We start from the raw sequence: 21,811 nt of genomic DNA, 5'->3' as shown, positions 1-21,811 counted from the left end.
ATATTATTAATCACCTTTACTAATCCCACTACTAAACGTGCTATAAGAAGCGCTCACTTCGCCGCCAGAATTTTGTGTCTCAGTGTGTGTTTTTTTTTTTTTTTTGGAATGGTAGGTCTCTCAATTCTAGTATGGCCGTATGTCACGATAGAACTGACACCTCTAGGTGCATGTGGTTAGTGAGTGGGAAAAGGTGAGGTATGTCTTCGCGATGCCTTCTTATGGGGGCTCGAGGTGTTGCGGGGTGCCAATGGGATTGTTAGTACCTGCCGATTCCGAGGAGTTAAGAGGTGTGATTCTCTTTGTTGGGTTGGACATACAACCCGTTTGCAATGTGAGGGGGGATGGCGATACAAAAGACATATCTATCGCTACGCGTGAAGGTTATGGATTTGTACGACCGGTTCCATCAATAGATGAGAAGGGCGTGAAGAGGGACGTGAAGAGGGACGTGGAGGACGTGGAGATGGAGGACGTGGAGATGGAGGACGCGGAGGAGGATGTGGAGATGATGGATGTCACCTGATAGATATGGAGATGGAGATTGGGTACTTATGCAGACAGCCAAGTGTGATCCTTTATGGAATAGACTAGCTAAGGCATAAACATCAAGTTTTTGGCTCTCGAGTATGGTTTATATATTTTTGGTAAAAGCTCAATGTCCGAGTTATGTATTCAATGTTCTCTTATAGCCCTAAAATCTTAGAATACTACTAACAAACACCTGTCTGGTAAAGAACACTTTTGAACGGTTGATGCCTAGTGTTATGTAGCTTGGTTTCGTAACACTTTAAGATAAATATAGCAAAGTTCTGAATGCACAAGTGCTTACTACTTAGGTAGATACATATGATTTTCTACTCATGAAAACCAAGCAGTCCTCAGATGGGAACAAACCAGATTATGACTAATGTGGTAATTTCTCTTCATCATATTCAACAGAAAAGTCCCAGTAACTGACGCCATGGTATACCAAGTTGGAATGAGCAATAACTGTGTTGTCTAACTGGGATCTCCATTTCATCTTACATGGGACGTCAAGCTTCGAGCTTTTGACATAGGAGGTCGCCCGGACTTTAGAGTGGGCGGGGGTTTCAACAGGAACTTGGTGACCAATGGTGGTAGAAAAAGTTTTTGAATGGCCCCAGGTAAATTCATATTTGGCCGAGGCTTTTGTTTCAATCTTTCCTTCAGCTACAAACGGTATACCAGCCTGAAAAGCTAACCCCGCCTCGATGGTAATTCCAGTCGTAAAGGTAAAGGAACTCGTCTCGGAGACAGTTTTGGATAGATCGACGTGTGGCTTTTCGGCAACATCGGTGTTGTTTGTGACTGTGTGACTGACAAGTTCCTCAGGAGCCGTCTGGGCGACGCTGCCTACACCGGTGTCGTATAGGACCTCTTCCAAGTTCCACCGACCGCTCAAAATATCTTCACGTTTGAAAAGTTTAATTGGATCACGGAGTATGTCCCCTGTGAGAGTAAGATCGCCCCAATCATCGACATATTTTTCGTCAACCTGGGCAAGGGAACCAACAGCCATTGAACACGCAGGATTGTGAGAAAGATTGAAGTTGAGATGCAATAGGTATTTGAAATTGGGTTGAGAGTTGTGAAGCAGTAAAGGGTCTGAGAAAACGCGAGTTCTATATCGCTCTATTTATATGTCGCTTCAATCCCTAGAGCGCCCATCTCGCTCGGAAAAAAGTACCTAACTAACAAATATGATAATATGTGCTAGGAGGTTAATTTGTCGAATTTCCCAGGATATGCTTCTGTGGCTAGCTGGAAAATACATCTTGTGATTGCAAAATCAGCCATGTGTGGTCTTGTCCTGGCTGCTTACATGGCGCTAATATCGAGATGGGGATTGGCTCCTAGCTAGGTTGTTTTTCCTTTTCGTTTTTCTTTTTGGAAAAGGGCAGTAACCAGCCCCTCCTTAGTCCGATAACGCTAAAATTATCACTCTTAATCCTGGCAAAATCGGGTTTTAATACTCTCACAAACATGCCCATACGCACGTGAGATAAACCATCGATTTCAGACCGTTTTGCAAGAAACCGCTGGTCGGTGTCGTTCAGCAGAAGAGAGATGGTGATTGATACCCCACCCTAGTGTTATTTTTACTTTCAGTGTGAAAATTGGGTGGCTGGCTGAATCCTCCTATAGTGTGACTACTATAGGGGAGGGTTCATAACATGTGGCCGTTATTGACTCGCTATGAATGAATTATTAAGGGCGAGCAAGGAAGATATGTAGATGATTGCAATTTGTAACTTGGAACTTAGTTATGGATTCTCTCCTACATAGTGAGTCTACAACTTTGTTGGTTCGGACCATCGTCCGGTGTATATATGTCTGCAGTAAAGTTCGCCCTTGAAGATGATGGCCTCCTTCTGTATGCCACTCATATTAATCACCCTGAAAGCCGGTAGTGAATAGTAGCAAGAGACGCATCTTGGGCTTAACGCAAGTCCTTTTGATGGAATTATTGGTGCTGTATCAAACCCAATAGTAATGTCGTTTGGGCATAAATGAGTCAAAGTTATTAGGCCATTTTCATCCTTAAGTTCTCCTTGCAAGACTCTCGCTGGTGTTTCCTTCTATGATCCTTTCGTGTGAACCTTTGTTCACAATCACGATTTGCTTTTTGTCGCCTGAATTATGCCTTTTGGTAATTTCATTGACAAAACCTTCTTTGCCATGGATGCGTCGGTATATGCTTTTGCATGGTATCACAATCTAGCGAATAGTGAGGTTGTTAACGTCTTTAGTAACAAAATCGACTGTCTAATTTTCAGCAAGACCCTCACTCTTCTATGGCATTCAAATATCTCATAGCAGCCTCCAGATTATCACGCTAGAGAGCGGTGTTGTTGCCGAACTTCATCGTTATCGATGTGAGAAGTGGTCTCGTTCATAATTTGTTGTATGATATCCAGTTCATCATAATTTTCGTCGTTATTCTCTTTCATCATTCCTTGCAAGACACAATATTGGCACGTGAGATCTGCTTTGATATCCAGAGTCTCGTTGTGCTTGTGGTTCATATGCCTGTTGAAGGGGTACGAGATGGGAAACGGCGACTTGCAATGTTTACAGATATATTTTGACAAATTTCGAGTCTCGGGTATCGTGTTCCAGTGAAAACTCAACTGCTGCAAGTCTTGCTTTGCCTCAGACAGTTCGGTCTTGACGAGGAAAATAGCGGTAAACATCAAATGAATAATGCCGTTGAATTTAGGAGTGTACGTCAACGTCGAACTCTGTTTCTCCTCTGAAAACATCGCACACTTGACCGACATTGGCGTCGAAAAATCTCCGCGGCATTTTCATCGCTTCTGATGCGTAAACGCGAAAAGTGATTCTCTCCGCGGGAGAACGGAGTAGAAGAAACTCATTCGGTCTGTTGTCAGCCCATCCCAACCATTGGCTACGATGAATAGACTTCCATCTTGCCGTTCCACTTCCATACGTACTTGAGCAAAATATGAGCTCACTTCTTCTATAGGACGGAATTCCTTGTTCGAGGAGTGCACGAATGTGAAGAAATGATAGTCTGACTCGATTGGGCCGCATTGGTTCTCATATGTGTGTTTCGTCCCCTCAATGCTCCATTCGATCGCTTTCCCTGACGGTCTCCACTAGATGAACGAGCGACAAAGACAACGATTCGTTTATGAGCTGCCGGGTCGTTTGCAGACTGCAGAAGCTTTTCCTAGACTTGGCCCATCAGGGAGGACCTCCCTATTTTTGGTCCACCTCTTCACCTTTCTGACGCCAACGACGCAGAAATTCACTAGCCGTCATGTCGGGGGAGTATACGCAGCTAGTACATTACTCGTCCAGCTTCCCTCAACTAGATCAGGTTGGCCGGTCTGCCGGACGTGCAGGAGTGAGGCCGTGATTCTCGAGGGGAGCGGTGCCAACAGAACGATCCATTGCCAGGAAAGGGGCGCGGGGAGAGAGAGGGCCATGCTGTTGCCCTGCTCGTTCTGCTGCAAGAGACCCAGGTAACCGTAACCAACGGACGGCCAACCCCGTTTTTGCGCGAGGCATTCTAGGTCCAATGGGGATGGCATTGTCCCATCGGACTCCTTCGCGTCCGCCTGTGCGATCTGCTGGTCTTGGGCCAATCTATGGACTCACTGAAGCTGAACGGATCAAAGCACTGGAGGAGCAGCTGCGTCGTCAATGTACTTGGGGACACCAGAGCGGGCACGCGAGCGCTGAGCGGATACAGAGGCCGCAGAAGAATCAGACGTATCGCTTGCAACCCTGGATCGTTTAGACGCAACGCTGGACCGCACAGCAGAAGCAAGAGTGGCGGAACGTTTTGGAGTGGCCTGAGACTTGGCGACACGCAGCTGCTCCTCCAGAGCTTCTTGGTTCCCCGGTGTGAGACTGAAAGAAGAGCCGCTTCTGCCAGCCATTTGCGAGCTTGTAATTCCGATTCCATCATAGCTAAAAGAGGATTCAGTACATATCATCATTATCATCATCATCATTTATACAGGGAAAATGACACACCTGAGTTCAACATAGTAATTAAAACTACTCCTAGAGAGTCCGACCATGTGGCCAACAATAAGGATCGACTAAGGCGCCAACGGCGGTTCGCGAGGATCGTGGCCAAACATTCTGCGAGCGCCAAAGTAGGCCAAAGTAACAAGACCGGCCAATATAAGGAAACTTGAATCGCTATAAAATGAGGAAAAGGCAGACGAAGACATGGCGACGATAATGACAACGATAAATGCAAAGGGGAAAGGACGACGGATATCGCTGAGAACAAACGACATAGCTGAATGTTAGCGGCCCTCACTTAGGGCCCGAAATATACGAGCGTTGGCTGCCTATATATATTAAACTTCGAAGCCTAGGAAAAGACATTCTACACTATATTTATCAAAAAGTCTGCAGCTCATTTGCACTTTAAAAAAAATACCCAGTCGTCTCCCTCGAGCGCATCAGTCGGCGCATTATAATCATGGCCCTAAACTTTGCCGCGATCCACACGACGACACTGACAATCTGTAACTTGCTTCTCGACATTTTCTCTCACCAGCCCACAACCTCTTTCCTAATAATTAAAAATATATCTCTTTAAGAAATCGCGATTAAAGTGTCTCAGATGGTTGGCTGGCCCCGAAGAGGCAGGCGGTCAGCCTAGAAGGAGGGAGATAATGCCACCACCTCTTTCACATACTTCTTATTTATCCTCGTCACAACGTCAACAACGAGGTGCAGCTTCTTATTGAAAATGGCAAATATACCCCAAGCTAAAACATCATCGCTCCCCGATGCAAAGACAAAAGAGATGAACTTCCTCGACTCCTCCTTTTTCAAAACTCATCCAGGAAAACCCCTGCCTAGCCCAGCAGAGGTTGCCGCTCGTTCAAAAGACTTCTCTAAACATCGACCCACACCCGTCAAATTTGACGATCTCAATCTCATCGTGAAGTTTGGTTGTCGTGTGGTGGTTGAAGAGGCTATATCCATGCGTATGCTTCGGAAAATTCTTGCTGATAAGGTTCCTATACCGGAAGTGTATGGCTGGAAAGTCGACGGAGACTACGTGTTTATTTATATGGAGCTTATCCAGGGGGAATCGCTGTACAATCGTTGGGATCATCTAATTGAGCTGGATAGAGAATCGATTTGTCATGAGCTTCGCGATATTGTTTCGTCAATTCGGCAAGTTGAACAAGATCCTATAGATCCATTTATTGGTGCGTGCGTCTTGATGGATAGATAGGCAACTGTTTACTGACAAGTTCTATAGGATCAATGACTCGTAAATGTTTACTTGATTACATCTTTGAACACATACCACCAGGAGGCCCTTTCAAGAGCATCAAAGAGTTTAATGACTGGTTTTCTACACTGCCTCAACGATGGCTACCTGATTCACAAAAATATTCAGACCCTTATCGACCATATTTACCAGACACTGGAACAATCAAGTTGACCCATGGAGACCTACATCAGGGTAACATTATGATCTCTTCAACAAGCCCCCCTCGCGTCCTCGCGGTGATTGACTGGGCTCATGCTGGCTGGTATCCCGACTACTGGGAGTATTGCAAGGCTCTATACACGACCACAATTGAGGGAGAGTGGCGCAACGTTTGGATACCTAAATTTTTGGGCCCATATACGACCGAGTTTAAAGTTTTTGCTGAATATATTATGCAGATAGGAGCCGTATAAGCTACTATAGCAGAGCAGTTTTCCAATGTTAGCAATGTAAGATAACTTCCTCTACTACCCACGCTCCACCAGTTGATTAAATGAAAATAAAAACTGTCAATGACAATGGAATGACGATTGCAAACATGTCATAGCCCCATAGCCACTGGCCTCTGCTATCGATAGCACCAGGGAATTATTGTATGATTCTTTATGGTTTTTGATTTGGTTGGCTCCTGGTATTCAAATGTTTTATTCGGGTTTTAATTGTGTTCACTATATAGATCAATATATATATATATCTCAACATTAAATATCCATGTTCTGCACCCTCCTCCACCAGTTAACATTTTTCGCATATGCAATGCATGATCAAGCGGAGGGCTATCTTGTTGTCGGTATACATATTGCAGAGACGCTTTACAGCTGGGAGCAGAGATGAGACAAGAGCTGCTGCCACTAAAGAGAAGAGAAACGGCCAGAATATATTAGCAGGATCGTTTTTCTTTGGTAAATTTTATTTAGGTGATGGAAAAGAAAAGAAAATAGGAAAGTCAGTGGAGGTACTGATGCGATCTAATCTAATCTGATCTAATCTACAGCCCCACTATGGGGCCCTATTTGGCCTAGCCTGGTAAATTAATAGATATTATTGGCTAGTACATGGTGAGGCAAGGAAAACTGCTGCCTTGGCGCTCGTCTATACAAACGTTACATATAGTTTTCTCATCGACTTCATTATTCTCCCTCAAGGAATAATATATCTGCATTGTTTCGTTTCTAGCCCGATTCTTCAGCGAAGCCCCAAGTTTCCGTGACTATCTATCCGATGGCGCTTCGAAGTGTATCTCTTATTACATACCGCCGTCAGTCGAACCAGCGTGCACATTTCGCAATTTTCGTTCTCTCTGATCCCAATGAGAATTTGGGAACGCGTATTCACGTTATTGGTGCCCCCATGGCTGGTTATCGACTTGAATTTAAGAGAAAATATTCAGTAGATCTGACCCAGCAGCCGCATACTGCTTATCTGATTGGGCAAATTGACTCCCAATACCTTGCGGACGACGGAAATATCAAGGCCGGCGATTATTACACCCCAAAGGGCGCCATAGAACTCGTAGCTAGTCAAATTCCCCCACCAAGAAGGAGCCAAAATTTTCTGGCTCCTGTTAACGATGTAAGTCAAAGTTGAGATTTTATTTCGTCGCATGATTGCTTATGCAAAGACATGCCTAGACAACCAACAAAAGGTGCCAGGAATGGACAATGGAGTATGTTCGTCGACTTGTTGACCTTGGATACATCGATGCTAGCGCCATTCAGATTGTCCAGTCCAAACGTGATCCTCCAACTCATGGTATTGGTCTGCAGCCTGTTGAATAGAGGGACAGGTTAGTCCGATTGCCAAGGGCTATGGCAAGCGTAGCACTAGTCAGTGCAAGGAGGGTTGTAATTTGCTTTGCTTGTTTTTTGTTTTTTGTCCTATCATTCCTCGATCGTGTGTTTGATCGAGTATGTCTACGTCCCAAGTCGTGGAGTTATCAAGACTGGGTCTATTCACCACTGGAGGGGGTGGAAGTATATATTCGTATACAAACTCTTGGCAAGTTTGATCTGTTTGTATATGTCACGTGATCTCTTGGTCCACATTCAAACAATCCTCGTCTGGAGACTATTGATGAGCGCCGGCTGTGAACTCATTGTTACAGTCTCAAATGCCCACATATTAGAAGACAGGAACCGGTGACAGGTCGGCTGCAAGGTCAGAACGAATCAATCGAGTCGAGACTCACTAGCGCTGCAGCCTAGTTCTGGAGAAGAAGAAAAAAAAGGCCGCAGCGCATCCCACAAAGTGTCAGCAGCAGGAAAATACAATCACCAAAGTAGAGAACAGGGTGAAGAATAATATCAATAATAAGAGTAATTATTATCCGGAGCACTTAACTAGACAATAATAATAGTAGTAGTAGTGCGAAGGCAGAAGCGGGCGGCGCACTAAGCGCGCTGTGTCGGCGCCTGAATTTTCTGGCCGCCATGACTAAAGAAGTCAAAAATTATCGTCGACTTCCCCTCTACCACCGAGAAGTCGGTTCTTCCTCCTCCCACCACCACCACTGCCCAACCCACCACTCTCCACCTCGGTCATCGAAACAGTCGCCTGTTTCTATCCTTCGACTTCTTCGGCTCTTCGACTGAGAAGTAGCGGTCCTTGTGTGCTGGACCTTCGCCTGCCGCTTTTTTTTTGTCCAGCAAATTTTCCCACCTTAGCGAATCTCCGGACCTGAAAAAAAAAAAAAAAAACAAAAAAAACAAAAAACCAAAAAGGAAGAGACGCGCACAGCCCACGGCGCGCTTTTCCAATTCTTCTCACCAATTGCAATCATGGGTTCGTCGACTTTCTGTGGTCTCGTCTTGTCGATTAATTAATGGCTAATTTGCGTGTGCAGCGCCTAAACCAAAGGCTCAGAAGATGTCCATCGGGACCTTCTTGGCCGATGAGAGTGCGTTCTCTCGCTGTTTGACGAGCGACTATGGGACTGGCTAACACATGCGACAGATTTTGGCTCTTGGGCCGACGAGATGGAGGACATGCCCTTGACCAGTAAGTGCCGTGCCTTGATTCTGTTTTCCCACTTCAGACGTCGTCAAGAAAGCATCACAGTCGCACATGAAGACTTGACTAACTTTTCGTTTCTCCAGCCTCGGAATCTCGTTCGACCTATGGCGGTGGTGGCACTTCGGCCTTTGGAGATCGTCGCGTTGTCAGCTCCAGCGCTGGATTTGGAAACGGATTCAACGGTATATAGAAGCAAAGCATCCGATTCTTGTTCATATCTTTTCTAACTTTTAGAAGACCGCGAACGCCCTTCATTCGCCTCTCGCATCGACCTACCCTTGCCAACCGAACCCCCATACACAGCCCATATCGGAAACCTTTCCTTCGACGCCAGCTCCACCGACGTCTCCGAGTTGTTCGCCGATTGCGAAGTGACCAATGTCCGTATTGTCGAGGACAAGTTGAACCACACCCCCAAAGGCTTCGGTTACGTCGAATTTGCCTCGGTTGAAGGACTGAAGAAGGCTCTTACTTTCTCCGGCACATCCCTCCAAGGCCGAGGCATCCGTGTTAGCATTGCAGAGCCACGTATGTTTTGACCAACGCAACTCGCGCAATATTCTTTCATGCAGCTCGACTAACTACTTCTTTAGCCAAGGATTCTCAACAGTCTCGCGACTTCAGCGACTGGTCCAGGAAAGGCCCCCTCCCAGACTTGCCCCGCCGTGGAACCGACCGCCCTCAACGAGACTTCCCCGACAACGTTTCGGAGACCGGCAGTGCGCGCGGCGAGAGACGTCGATTCGAAAGCGATGGAAAGCCACGCGATTTCAGTAACTGGGAGCGCAAGGGCCCACTGTCTCCTGTGGCCGGTGCACCCGGGCGTGAGGGCGGCCGACCACGCAACATCGAGGGCTCTAGCTTCCGCAAAAGCTCTCCGGCATGGGGAGAAGGCCGGTCCCAGGACGGTTCTCGACCACCCCGACGCGAATTCCAAGAGCGACCGGAACGCCCAGAGCGGACTCCCACAGCAGCCGACCTGGATAACCAGTGGCGAGCACGAATGCGCCCTGATGCTCCTCCTACACCCAAAGAGCCTAGCGCTCCATCTTCACCTGTGGCAGCAACTGCGACTCCTGTGACTTCTGCGGCTGCCCCAGCGCCCGCTGTCCGCCCGAAGCTGAACCTGCAGAAGAGGACTGTGTCGGAATCTGCCCCAGGCGCTGCTGCTGGCGCCGGTGACTCCAAGGCCAGTCCATTTGGTGCTGCTCGCCCCATTGACAGTGCCGCCCGAGAGCGAGAGGTGGCCGACAAACGTGATCGCGCTCGCAAGGAAGCCGAGGAGAAATCCAAGGCCGAGAAGGCAGAAAAGCAACGCCAATCCAAGGAAAAGGCCAAGACTGAGAAGGACAGCGATGCGAATGGCGCCAAAGATACTGATCCCGAGGCCCCGAAGAAGTCAAATTTCGAGCTCCTTCAACGGGCTGGTGAGGGTGAGGATGAGGGCGCAGCAGACGATGAGGACAAGGAAGCCACTGAAGAACCGACTGCCGCAAAAGAAGCGACGAGCGAGCCGGCCGCCGGCAAGCCTGCTACGGCTACTACTACTACTGGTGGTAGCTGGCGAAAGGCTGAGCCTGCTGCAGCCGCTGCAACCGAGGCCGATGAAGAAGGCTGGAGCACCGTTTCGACTGGCAAACGCAACAAGGGCCGCGGTCGCGGTGCCTAGATGGCGTCTTCTCTCTTTGGGCGATGGATGACTCTGATAATTTGGGCCATGCAGCGAACAAGAGACATGCGCATGTCTGCTTCTCGAATATTTCCTCCCCCCGCCACAATGTCGGTACCTCGAATGACTGGAATACGAGCCACACGAGGTTACGCAAAATGACATTTGCATCACGCAAAACTTTTTTTTCCTGTTTTTCTTCCTCTTTTTTGACGCTTCTATATGTCTCTTGTCACGGCAATATCAGAACACGACGATAACCCGCCGAGGTGTCTTGACACAGGGCAACTTCGTGCATTCTTTTATCTCTAGATCATGTCGATTTGTTTTTCCCTCTCTCTGTCTCTCTCCTCATTCCCACCTTGTCTGGTACCACGGTGTTTTTTCTCTCTGTTTTCTCTCTCTTGTGTTTGGGTCCCTTCCCTGGTGCGATTTTATCTCCTTTTTTTTTCACTTTTCTTCCTATAATTTTTTCTTCTTGTTTTTTCTTTCCTTTTTTCTTGTTCCCATTGAAAGCGCGGTTTTATTTAAAAGTTTTCTTGCTTGTTTGTGCCAGGAGAAGAGGGAATCTCAGTTGAGAAGACCTTATCTACAACGCATCTATTGGCTATAGGCTTCTGTGAAGGGGGTTGTTGTTGTATGTAAAGCACAAGAAAAGAATTCCGATCTTTCATTTTTTATCTTTTTTTTTTATAAACACATTGAATTATTATTAGAAGATATTATTAGAAGATGGCGATCGAGAGAAAAGCCAATTTATACTTAACATTATTGGTTACCAACAATGCACAGTGCAGATCAGTCACAGCCCCGGTCTATATGCAACAAGTCCGAAGCAGGGAACTCATAACTACGTCGAGTCTAGCATGGGACGTATCTCGCATTAGTGTCGACAAATCGGTGGATCGCCAGTCAATAATCTGTCAATCGCGGGGGGGGGGCGGTGAGACTTGCTATTGGTGATATCGAGCTTGTGGCGGGGTTATCAACTTAGATGATAAATTGGGGTTTTTTTAATTTTTATTTTTATTATTTTTTTTATTGCTGTTATCCCCCTGTCCATCGCGGTGCTTCGCTTCGTTTGGCAAGATGACGATGGACAATGCGAAGCAGAAGCAGCCATGGAGCGACTTTCGCTCGTCCAAGTCGTTTATCGTGATTGTCGTGTCTATTGCAATTTTTGCTGTATGTGTTTAGCTTTTGTTTCTCGATGAATTGCACTAACGGAATGGATGTGACAGGATGTTTTTATATACGGAATGGTATGGATCGTTGCATGAAATGCACTAGGAGCCTTTTTACTGAGCGCTTTCAAGGTCATTCCTCTTATTCCAGCGATCCTCAGAGACCGCCTTCACTTGCCAGATGACCAACGTAAGTTCATACGATATCTTCAATCTGACAGCATACTAACCCAATCAAGTCCAGAAATGGCTTTCGATTCTTCTTGCAACGTTTGGAGGCGCTCTCCTGCTCAGCTCGCGTAAGCCGGATATCAATCTGCAGGAAAGAAACAACTGCTAATTAAACCCCTAGCCGTGGTCGGATACTTTGCCGACAGAGGCTCGTCTCGAAAACCGCCGTTTGTCATCGGCCTAGTCGCCGTCGCCGGCTCGACGGTGATGTTCTGGATGGCGCGGACGCCGACGGCCATGATCGTTGCGCGAATGTTGCAGGGCGTGGCCGACGCGGCCATGTGGACTGTCGGAAACGCGCTCGTGGTTGACACGGTCGAAAAAGAACAGCTGGGGTCGGCGATGGGGTATGTTTCCATGTCGATGACGGTGGGCACGATGGCTGGGCCGGCTTTGGGAGGGATTCTGTGAGTGTATAAACATTGAACCATTAAAATATAGAGATCTAGCTGACATCCTCAGACTGGACCAGGCTGGCTACGACTCGGTTTTTATATTGGCTTTGGCCATGATTGGCATCGATATCGTATTCCGGTGTCTGATGATCGAGCCACAGTCCAAAAAGGCATCAAAAAACCGGATTGACGGCGAAACAGATCCTCTGTTGGCCGATCAACAACCGAGCTATCGAACAACCACCGGGGACGAGGAGCAGGCTTCTCCTGGTCGTGTTGTTTCGACGAGCTCCATCCCGCCAATTGTCCGTCTGGCCATGTCCGGACAGCTCTTGATTGTCCTGCTGGCGAGCATTGTCGACGGAGCTCTCTGGACTTCTTTTGAAAGTGTAAGTTGCATGATCTATTTATTCAATTGAGTGGTGGCTGAGTGTACTGGCTGTCTAGACAATTCCGGTCTTCGTCATCAAGACTTTTGGATGGGACTCGTTTGGGATTGGAATGTCCTTTTTTGCCCTGACCATCCCGGCCATTATATCCCCGATTGTTGGTGGGTGGCTCTACTTCTACAGCTATACAGAGTACGGCTGTAGTAATTCTAACAATGTCTAACACAGGATACGCAATCGACCGCTACGGCCCCCGCGTCGTCTCGTCAATCTCATTCGCCTCACTCACGCCCATCTTCATTTCATTCCGCTTCGTCACCGACGACTCTCTCCAGTCGCGCATCGTGTTTATCGCGCTGCTCGTCGCCACCGGCTTTTCCTTCTCGGCCGTGCTACTCCCGCTCATGGTCGAGCTCAGCGAACCCATCGAGCGGCAAGAGCGCGAGTTTCCGGGCACCTTTGGCGACGCTGGAGCTAGTGGGCAGGCCTACGGCTTGCACAGCTCGGCGTGGGCGTGCGGCACTCTGGCTGGACCGATTCTTGCAGGCGCCCTTGTTGAGACGGTGGGCTGGGAGGTGATGAATCTCGTGCTGGCGGCGATGAGTGGCGGGACTGCGGTTTTACTGGTGTCGACGGATGACAAGGTTGGGCAGTTGGTTTGGAGGGCGTGGAGGGTTGTGGCTGGGGGTTTGGGGTTGGGTTCAGGGTTGGATTCTAGGGTTGAAGGGTGAAATCATATATGTATGGCTGTCGTCTCAGCCTCAGGACTCGAGGGACTGGATGTACTCGGCAAGGAGGGGTCTTGTCGATGAGGGGCTCCTGCAATAGCAGCAAGATGAGCCAAGGGATACGTTATCTGTATAGAACGGAGTCATTGTTGGTGTTGATGTTGATGTTGACGGGTATGTATGTTCATGATATATGACCGTGATGTGAGTTCACGTTTTTGCGCACTTTTTCTCTTTTTACTCTGCTCTTTTCTTTCTTTCCCTGGACAAAAATACTTTTCTTAGAGAATAATACACGTGTGGCAGGATACAAATTAAAGCAGACCTACGGTATGCAGACCCCTTGCAGCGTATCCGCATACATTCCGGGACATACATGAGAATGACTACTACTACAATGAACAACGATACAATATTAAATATAAGCAGCAGCTATCCTCGAGTAAAAAAAACAAGCAGCAAATATTAATTCAAAAACCCGAAGCAAATCTGCTGTAACAGTAACTCTGCACACGGCCAATCACAGCCGGCAGCCCCCTGTTTCGGACGTGACTTGGCGTTGCATCATCTTCTGTTACAGCTTTGCTTTACAACAACTGTCACTCTCCGCTGTCTTTTTCTCTCCACCAAGTCTGTTCCTCTGTCTCTATCTCGACAAATCTCGACTCTCGTCTCAACTCAACTAACTCGCGCATGCCCCCCCCCCTGCTGACGCCGCCTGCCTCGGTCACTTGACCTCCTCGTGTTTACCTACCAATAAATAACCTCGAACCCCTCGTTTTGGCCCGAACGAACCAGCTGACCGCACCAACGTTGCTGCTGAGCTGTTGTTTAAACAACAGCAATGCAATGTCATCGTCCGCCACCGTCACCGTCGCAGAATCGCAGAGGCAGCAAATACCAAGAACACCACCACCAAAAACAATAACAACAATAACAACACCACCATCAACAAGAACGAGACTAGTCGGCTCCAACGACTGTCACGACTTTTCCTCGCCCATGACGAACTCGCTGATCACCGCTTCATTACCACAAACGACAACATGTCCTCACTGCGGAGAACATCCTTCGCCGCAAGAAGCGGCCGTTGCGCAGCAGCGGATTCAGGAGCTGGAAGCTCAGGTTAAGCGCCTAACTGCGCGTGCTTCTGAGATGGGTATGTTGTTCTTCTTTCTCTCTGATTTCTTGTCAAAGGCCTCAAAAACTAACAGAAAAGTACTAGCACTAGATCTAAACAACGACGACAACGAGTCGCAAACCCGCACGTCGACATCGTCGGCCGCCGACCAACCGCCAAGAACACCCTCACAGCAGCAGCAACACCAACACCAACAACAGCAGCAGCAGTCGCAAAGCCGCTTCGCTAACTTTGCTTCGTATTTCCCATCATATCGTCGCGGCGGATCCAAGGGCTCTAATAGCTCCAACACGCCGCCTCACACATCGCATTCCGCATACCACCCGACCAGCTCACCACCACAACCATCATCACAACCACTCTCATACGCCCATCACCAGCATGGGCTAGTCTCGTCGCCCATAGCCGAGACAGGGCCCGGCGACGCCGAACTCCAAACCGCACTAAACCGCGAACAAACACTCCGCAAAGAAGCCGAATCGCAACTCTCGCAAGCAAACTCGGAACTCGAAGAACTCACCGCACAGCTATTCAGCCAGGCCAACGAGATGGTAGCGCAGGAGCGCAAGGCGCGCGCGAAACTAGAAGAGCGTGTCGCGTTGCTAGAGAAGAGAGATGGCGATAAGCGGAAAAGGCTGGATCGGTTGGAGAAGGCGATTGAGAGGGTGGAAAGGGTGAGGGCGTTGGTTGAGTTGAAGCAGTGACTTTTTTTTTCTTCTCTATCTGGTTTAAAGGCAGCATTCTTTTTTCAGCTTGGGTTTGTTATGAGCGTGGAGTTTGGGTGGTATTCTTTCATCAGCACTGGGAGGCCGGACATTTCTACGGATATTTGGAGTTATTATTACATGTATTCATATACTGGCGAGGGCATATTGGCATATTGGCATTATTGATTGCATATTAAGAAACGAAATTTATGCATACCACTTCGATGTTCTTGAACTATCTAATAGATAATCCCAACCTTGCTCGGAGTTTCTGCAATCATCTGCACCGCTTCATCGACGTTTCGCCGAGTCATATCGCAGCTCGGCCCAAACAGTGTTGAGCGTGCGCTCTGGCATGCGCTCTGGCAGATTCCGCCCACGAACACGGTCGAATGGCCCAAGCAGGCCTCGGTGTAAGCAGACTCTACCAACTCCAGTTTGGACGATGAGATCAACACCTTGACGGCGTCCGAGGCTCCTTGCACAATTTGTATGTAGTAAAGGGGCACCTCATCCTCGCGTCCAAACACATCCGTCGAAAATAAATGACCCAAGGCGATCCGCGGTACGTCGACTTTGGGCGGTGGCAGGCAAGGTCTGATTCCATTCAGTGCTCGTCGTGCTCGTCGTGTCCAGCCAGAAAGGACTGGCAAATATTCCCGTCGGAGGCCCGCGCATATGTCGACTGCTCGGGCCATCCACACTGTATAAGCTGAGAGGTCGAGTGATGACCGCCGGTGTGTCGCGATCGTTACAAAGGGATGGTGCCTCCGGCTTCGAAACCACTGAAGCACGGTGATGTCCAGAGGCAATCTTGTCATTTGTCGAGACCAGTACGTGGATGATGTCAATGTGTCGTCTCCTAGTTGTAATCCCGGTATAGTGGCCAACTCCGTGATACTTGGTCTTCTGGGAGCTTGGGTCGTTTCCCCAGCTGCAGGGCTGCGAGACATCGTATTGAAATCTTGAGAGACAAAAATGTAAGCCAGGTTCGAAAATCATATCAAATCAATCATCCATACGCTGGGTGTTTGGGGATGCCTCCCAGTTGTCATCCGCTTCTGCAGATTCCGTTCTCTGCCAGTATAGTCCGTGTTATCAGGATTTAGCCGTATTTAGTGATCAATAGGCTATTTGTTGGGTGAGAGGCAAGAGGTTGGTAGCTGGTCGGTGTCGTTTAACTGCATGGAGGGACATTTGCCTGCGAGAAATATTCGGAAGAGAAAGTCATGGGTACGTCGCTAGTCGGTATATAAGACGCGGGGCAGGAAAGAAACCAGGCCAAGCAAGCAAACGCAAAATGCTGTTATGTGATATGCCTCTCGAGCCAAAATATGACACACCATCATCCGGACGGGAAGTTCAGATCCCAAACAAAGAATAGGAATCATAACACACAGACAACGCCACCTAGTATGAGGATGGTCACAAGCAACCTAAGATAAAAGGTCAAAAGGTTGTAGCAGCGGAAACCGACCGCAGGTCGCGGTCGGTAGGACGAAACCACGGTGTCGATTTCCATGACAATGTTGAGACAATGCTGGAATAAAGCTTGAGCTTTGGCAACAACATTTTCCCGTTCGGCCTCTGTGAGACAGCCTCGTTGTGGTGATGAGCGTCGACATGTCCCCATACAGTCCTCAAATGTGCCAAGTCAGAAGATAGGCATTGGCTACGGGCGATCTCCGGTATGAGGGCATCCTGAAGAAGGGCCCTATACCTGGCATCGGTCTTGCTGCCGAAGCAAGGTTAATCAAGGCAGTCTCTCCATGCCTTTAAGCCTGGTCTCTGGCGGGAGACCAAGAGAAAGCCGACGGATGATTGTCGTGTTCAGGGTATGATGAATGGCCCTGTTTTGGTTTCGGTCAGATTTGTTCTGAACGTATCCAATTCGGAGCTGTCACAATTTGCGTACCTAGTCACGGCACGTATGCGGGTAGGCAAATCGGCATCGGCAGCTTGTATGCCCATATGTTCTATCCGGACAAGGTGCTTCAGTGTTCCAGTGTTTGCATGTTTCGCTTCATTATGACTCCAGCTCGAGACAGCGAAAGAGTTGCAGATTAAATTTGCGGGCAGGGGGACGTCAAACAGGGAAATCGCGCCCCGCCTGCCGTTTGGGGATTAGCCGACCACGTTAGCAGGGTAGCAGAGCAGACTGTATCTGAAAAGAAGCAGTCGACATGTCAGATGAAGCAGAAAGACGTTTCAAGCCGCCATGGATGAATACATGTATTCTAGCCAGAGACTGAGAAGTGACAAAGTGATGCAGTGAGGTAGTGACGCAAGAGATAGCCTTATCTGATTGTCGTCGTCATTATTGTTCCGACCCAGATCGACCCTAACCCGATTGGGAAGACCCCAGGAAGTCGGTAGAATAATACAATGTGCTTATTACTAAACAACAAACAACATTAAATTATGAATATTATTAATAAGTCATCCCACCTCATACTCCGTAAAATGCCTGTTTATAATTATGAGATTACTATTCAGCATAGTGGCTGTTAATTACTAATTATGCTGAAGATAATTCTTATCTCCGGCGGGCCACGCTAAAAGACGGCCGCCACTAACCACATCTGGAAGCCTCCAGCGAGGCTCCAGGGACTTCGGCTGTTCGTGAACTCCCGCTGCCGGGCCCACTTTGCGTAATTCCAGCCAGTCGCAATGCTTCTCGGCTATTCGGATGTACACTGATTGGCTCGCTTTTTGCACACGCCGAAAGTGGGGCGATTATGGCCAACCACAGTGCTTTGACGAAAATAGAGCACGCGGCTGCTTGTACCCACAATGCACATGGCTGGCGATGGATTTTTGTGCAACTTGTTCTTGTGGATAACACCCTCAGAAAAAATGACAGATCCGTATTCATAGAGTTAGAGTGTACTCGCAACTGCAGAGCGCGCTGGACAGCTCCCAGCGGTGTGGCGCCAGCAGTGCCGGTCTGCACCCTCTTGAGTCATGTCCGAGCTACAACAAGCAACGTACGTACAACGGTTTTTCGTCAGAGTCGCATCAGGCATCAAATCAGATCAGGCTAAGTCGGGAGACGCAAGCCCCGACTCGCCGTGAATATTCTCAGTAAGCTAGCGTATTAAGTTCCTTGATGTGGGCCTGGACTTTTGTTTGCACCAAAAAAAAAAAAAAAAAAAAACAGTCACGACATTTTTACAGTTAACTCCGTATGGAGCCTGACAAATCCTATCGTAACCTACGCAACTTTTTAGTATTATTATTTTTAAAATCCGGCTTCTGGAAAGACCGAGGACATGGATTTACTGCTGCCCTAAAGCCGATCTTCTTTATATAGACCATGAGGTGCTACCCGCTTTACCTGGTATATCCACCATCACCATCAGCCTAGCTTCGTCTTCACTTGCCAACGACTTCCTTTGGGGACATGGCATCGAGTTCCTCCCTCTTTGACTCGCAGGCTACCACGCCTACCAGAGCAAGCTTCGATCAACAATCTTCAACGCCGCACAACGGCCGCCTCGACACCATCCCCAGCGCCATGTACACCGACGACGGTCAGGATGACGGAAGCAATTCCCCTTCAATATCCCCTGAAAAGGCCGACCTCGAGGCTGGGCCTGGTCTCAAGACAGAAGAAGCCAGTGAGAAAGCGCCGCAGGCAGATCCCAACCTCGTCGTTTGGAGTGGACCCGACGACCCTGAAAATCCGCAAAACTTCTCCGTTCCCTTCAAATGGACCATCACCATGCTACTCTCATCTCTCACTGTGTGGATCACATTCTCCAGCTCAGTTTTTTCGCAAGCTACTCTAGTCACTGCCGAATTATACGGCGTTAGCACTGAAATAACCACCCTCGCAACCTCATTACCTTTATTCGTAAGCTTTCTTTTCAAGTCACTGTTGGGCAACAAAAACTAACGGGGTTCTCCAGGGTTTCGCCATCGGCCCACTAGTTTGGGGCCCTCTATCGGAATTGTATGGCCGCAAAAGGCCTCTCTTTTTCGGCTACCTAGTCTTTATCCTTTTCCATATCCCCGTTGCCGTCGCCCAGAATCTGCAGACCATTCTCGTCGCTCGATTTTTTATAGGATTCTTCGGCAGCGCGCCATTGGCTGTCATCGGAGGCACTCTAGCAGACATTTGGAACCCGGTTGATCGAGGCGTTGCCGTTGCCTTCTTCTCTGGTGCTACTTTTGGCGGTCCCACGTTCGGACCCATCATGTAAGTTTGGCTTTATTTTCGTGTCGTCTCATTTCTAATTACCCTGGTTTAGTGGCGGCTTCGTCGTTGAATCATACCTCGGCTGGCGATGGACAGCCTGGATCACCCTTATCGCATCAGCCACCTTCATGATCATCGCCTTCATCGTCGTCCCCGAGACCTACGCGCCCGTCATTCTGCAGCAGCGTGCAGCCCGTCTGCGCGTCGAGACCAAGAACTGGGCTTACCATGCCACCCTTGACGAGAACCCTCCCAAGATGGGCGATATTGTAACTCGCTACCTCCTCCGACCTTTCCAGATGCTCTTCCTCGAGCCGATTCTCTTGCTCGTCACCATCTACCTAGCCCTGATCTATGGAATCCTATACCTCACTTTCGAAGCATACCCAATCTCCTTCCAGGAAGTCCGTGGCTGGTCTCACGCCGGAGTCGCCGCGCTTCCCTTCCTCAGCATCCTCGTCGGAGTCTTCATCGGCGGTGCCCTCATCATCTTCGTCACCAAGACCCGTTTCGCGCGCAAGATGAAGCAGCAAGGTCGTGTCGTGCCTGAAGAACGCCTCCCACCCATGATCATCGGCTCCATTTTACTGCCCATCGGCCTGTTCTGGTTCGGCTGGACATCCAACAAGAACATTTCCTGGGTACCGCAAGTCATCGCCGGCGTACCCATTGGCGCGGGTATCCTTGTCATTTTCATGCAGGGACTCAACTATATCATCGACGTGTATCTGATGTATGCCAACTCGGCCATTGCCGGCAACACCCTTGTGCGAAGCGCCTTGGGTGGCGCGTTCCCGCTCTTTGCGACGCAAATGTATCAAAAACTCGGCGTGGACTGGGCGTCCAGTCTGCTCGGATTTTTGACTGTCGCGATGATTCCGATTCCGATTTTGTTTTATATCTACGGAGCAAAGCTTCGTTCTATGAGTCGGTTTAACCCGAGGGTATAGTAGGAGAATAATTTTTGTGGGTATTTTTTTGGGATCTCTAATAGAACTTGCATTGTGATATCCATGTATATATTATATTTACCAGCGCTCTTTTTTTTGGGTTTCATGCATTTTTCAAGCATCATTTGGTGGCGATATGAATTTTCCGGTCATACATAGTATATAATTCGAACAAGATTGGATAATACATAATATTGATTTTTGTGCTCGGATAAAAGCTTGGCAAATTTGTACATGATTAGAACCATGAAATTAGTGAGGAACACTTGTGTGCTCGTAACATTAACCGAAGAACCATTCTTTAACCATACCTCATCGGAAATCGTGCAAGTTTTTTTCCATCGAGTCCGGCCAAAAAAATAAAAATACAATTATTGTACACAGACCAGCAGGAAAAATATAAAAATATACAAAAAAAGATATTTTAGCATGTCCTGGTTTCGATCCAGGGTCTAGAAGATTCGTTAGTGGTGAATTCTCGAATAGAACTGAAAGTGGTGTCGTACCCTCCGGGTTATGAGCCCCTATTAAGATTGTCAGTTACAATGTTATTGGTCGGATTGATGGAAAAGTGGGTCTTACGGCGCTCTCCCCCTGAGCTAACATGCTCGGTTGAAATATCTGACACATATTTGCCTATATGAGTCGCGTTCAAATGGTGGTTATTTAAATCATGTTCCGGGAGCGGTGGTTATTGCGCGGTTTCCGGAACGCAGTACATGGGATGAAGGATCAATTAAGTTGCACAACAAAACATGCATAAAGAATATATAAAATTACCCAGACCTTTTAAATATTTGAATTGGACGTTGGTCATGCATTGCATATGCGAAAAAAAAATGCTAACTGGTCCAGTCAAGGGCATCTGCATGTGGAGGTGGTGCTAAACACAAATGTTGAGAGAGAGATATATTGAAGTATATACATGTACATGTAGTACACACAAAAAAGCCGAATAAAAATCAACACTACCCAACAAGAGAGGCCACGGTGCTTGATTCATTATTTGGTCTTTGGGTCAATACTATCAATAAAGCCCACAACCACCAAACCACATGTCCTCCCTATCATCTCTGATATATACCGCCAAGGGCCTGGAATGTATCCGCAAGATGTACATGAAAAGACAAACTTCATCGACAATTTGTTTAATGTTGTGAAGCAAACAGTAAAGGAAGATCGAAGTGCGCAGGTGCATGAGCTCATATACTCTATGATCCATTACTGCCATAGATGGCTTGAGGAAATCTCTGTGGACAGTTTATAAGTCCGTGGGCCTGGCTTCGCTTCATGTAGACGCTGCATGATTCATTTCTGCCATGAATGGGCGGCGGAGACCCCTACAGGTCACCTGTAAAGCATGACTATTTGTGAAACTGCTCTAAGGTACGATGATAATAAAGC

At 48.0% G+C, this 21,811-nt stretch overlaps 10 protein-coding genes across 10 annotated transcripts; 7 read left to right on the top strand and 3 right to left on the bottom strand.

Moving 5' to 3' along the window:
* Nucleotides 1–250: 250 nt before the first annotated feature.
* Nucleotides 251–526, top strand: TRUGW13939_05401 (uncharacterized protein; the record flags this gene model as incomplete). The annotated part of the gene is made up of 1 exon (XM_035488564.1): nt 251–526. One exon carries the CDS (start codon nt 251–253, stop codon nt 524–526), a length of 276 nt encoding a protein of 91 aa, XP_035344457.1.
* A 381-nt stretch (nt 527–907) lies between these two features.
* On the bottom strand, nt 908–1,543 carry TRUGW13939_05400 (uncharacterized protein; the record flags this gene model as incomplete). The annotated part of the gene is made up of 1 exon (XM_035488563.1): nt 908–1,543. The coding sequence occupies one exon, from the start codon at nt 1,541–1,543 to the stop codon at nt 908–910; it is 636 nt and encodes a 211-aa protein (XP_035344456.1).
* Nucleotides 1,544–2,855: 1,312 nt separating this feature from the next.
* TRUGW13939_05399 (uncharacterized protein) lies at nt 2,856–3,305 on the bottom strand (the record flags this gene model as incomplete). The annotated part of the gene is made up of 1 exon (XM_035488562.1): nt 2,856–3,305. The coding sequence occupies one exon, from the start codon at nt 3,303–3,305 to the stop codon at nt 2,856–2,858; it is 450 nt and encodes a 149-aa protein (XP_035344455.1).
* Nucleotides 3,306–4,163: 858 nt separating this feature from the next.
* TRUGW13939_05398 (uncharacterized protein) lies at nt 4,164–4,577 on the bottom strand (the record flags this gene model as incomplete). Its single annotated transcript, XM_035488561.1, has 2 exons — nt 4,164–4,464; nt 4,531–4,577. 2 exons carry the CDS (start codon nt 4,575–4,577, stop codon nt 4,164–4,166), a joined length of 348 nt encoding a protein of 115 aa, XP_035344454.1.
* A 686-nt stretch (nt 4,578–5,263) lies between these two features.
* Nucleotides 5,264–6,213, top strand: TRUGW13939_05397 (uncharacterized protein; the record flags this gene model as incomplete). Its single annotated transcript, XM_035488560.1, has 2 exons — nt 5,264–5,732; nt 5,786–6,213. The coding sequence occupies 2 exons, from the start codon at nt 5,264–5,266 to the stop codon at nt 6,211–6,213; spliced, it is 897 nt and encodes a 298-aa protein (XP_035344453.1).
* An 808-nt stretch (nt 6,214–7,021) lies between these two features.
* TRUGW13939_05396 (uncharacterized protein) lies at nt 7,022–7,578 on the top strand (the record flags this gene model as incomplete). Its single annotated transcript, XM_035488559.1, has 2 exons — nt 7,022–7,372; nt 7,432–7,578. The coding sequence occupies 2 exons, from the start codon at nt 7,022–7,024 to the stop codon at nt 7,576–7,578; spliced, it is 498 nt and encodes a 165-aa protein (XP_035344452.1).
* A 999-nt stretch (nt 7,579–8,577) lies between these two features.
* On the top strand, nt 8,578–10,481 carry TRUGW13939_05395 (uncharacterized protein; the record flags this gene model as incomplete). Its single annotated transcript, XM_035488558.1, has 6 exons — nt 8,578–8,581; nt 8,643–8,696; nt 8,753–8,797; nt 8,896–8,994; nt 9,047–9,340; nt 9,406–10,481. 6 exons carry the CDS (start codon nt 8,578–8,580, stop codon nt 10,479–10,481), a joined length of 1,572 nt encoding a protein of 523 aa, XP_035344451.1.
* A 1,089-nt stretch (nt 10,482–11,570) lies between these two features.
* On the top strand, nt 11,571–13,411 carry TRUGW13939_05394 (uncharacterized protein; the record flags this gene model as incomplete). Its single annotated transcript, XM_035488557.1, has 8 exons — nt 11,571–11,666; nt 11,723–11,743; nt 11,798–11,855; nt 11,905–11,964; nt 12,018–12,303; nt 12,359–12,680; nt 12,739–12,841; nt 12,909–13,411. The coding sequence occupies 8 exons, from the start codon at nt 11,571–11,573 to the stop codon at nt 13,409–13,411; spliced, it is 1,449 nt and encodes a 482-aa protein (XP_035344450.1).
* An 840-nt stretch (nt 13,412–14,251) lies between these two features.
* TRUGW13939_05393 (uncharacterized protein) lies at nt 14,252–15,253 on the top strand (the record flags this gene model as incomplete). Its single annotated transcript, XM_035488556.1, has 2 exons — nt 14,252–14,567; nt 14,634–15,253. Coding segments are annotated over 2 exons (936 nt in total), but the record flags the coding sequence as incomplete, so codon positions are not given.
* A 3,406-nt stretch (nt 15,254–18,659) lies between these two features.
* On the top strand, nt 18,660–20,407 carry TRUGW13939_05391 (uncharacterized protein; the record flags this gene model as incomplete). The annotated part of the gene is made up of 3 exons (XM_035488555.1): nt 18,660–19,112; nt 19,168–19,457; nt 19,510–20,407. The coding sequence occupies 3 exons, from the start codon at nt 18,660–18,662 to the stop codon at nt 20,405–20,407; spliced, it is 1,641 nt and encodes a 546-aa protein (XP_035344448.1).
* Between the last annotated feature and the right edge of the window lie 1,404 nt (nt 20,408–21,811).

This window comes from Talaromyces rugulosus, chromosome III (assembly GCF_013368755.1).
Source record: "Talaromyces rugulosus chromosome III, complete sequence".
Taxonomy (NCBI): Eukaryota; Fungi; Ascomycota; class Eurotiomycetes; order Eurotiales; family Trichocomaceae; genus Talaromyces; species Talaromyces rugulosus.
Note: the sequence above shows the minus strand (reverse complement) of the source record. Positions and strands in the feature narration are given on the sequence as shown.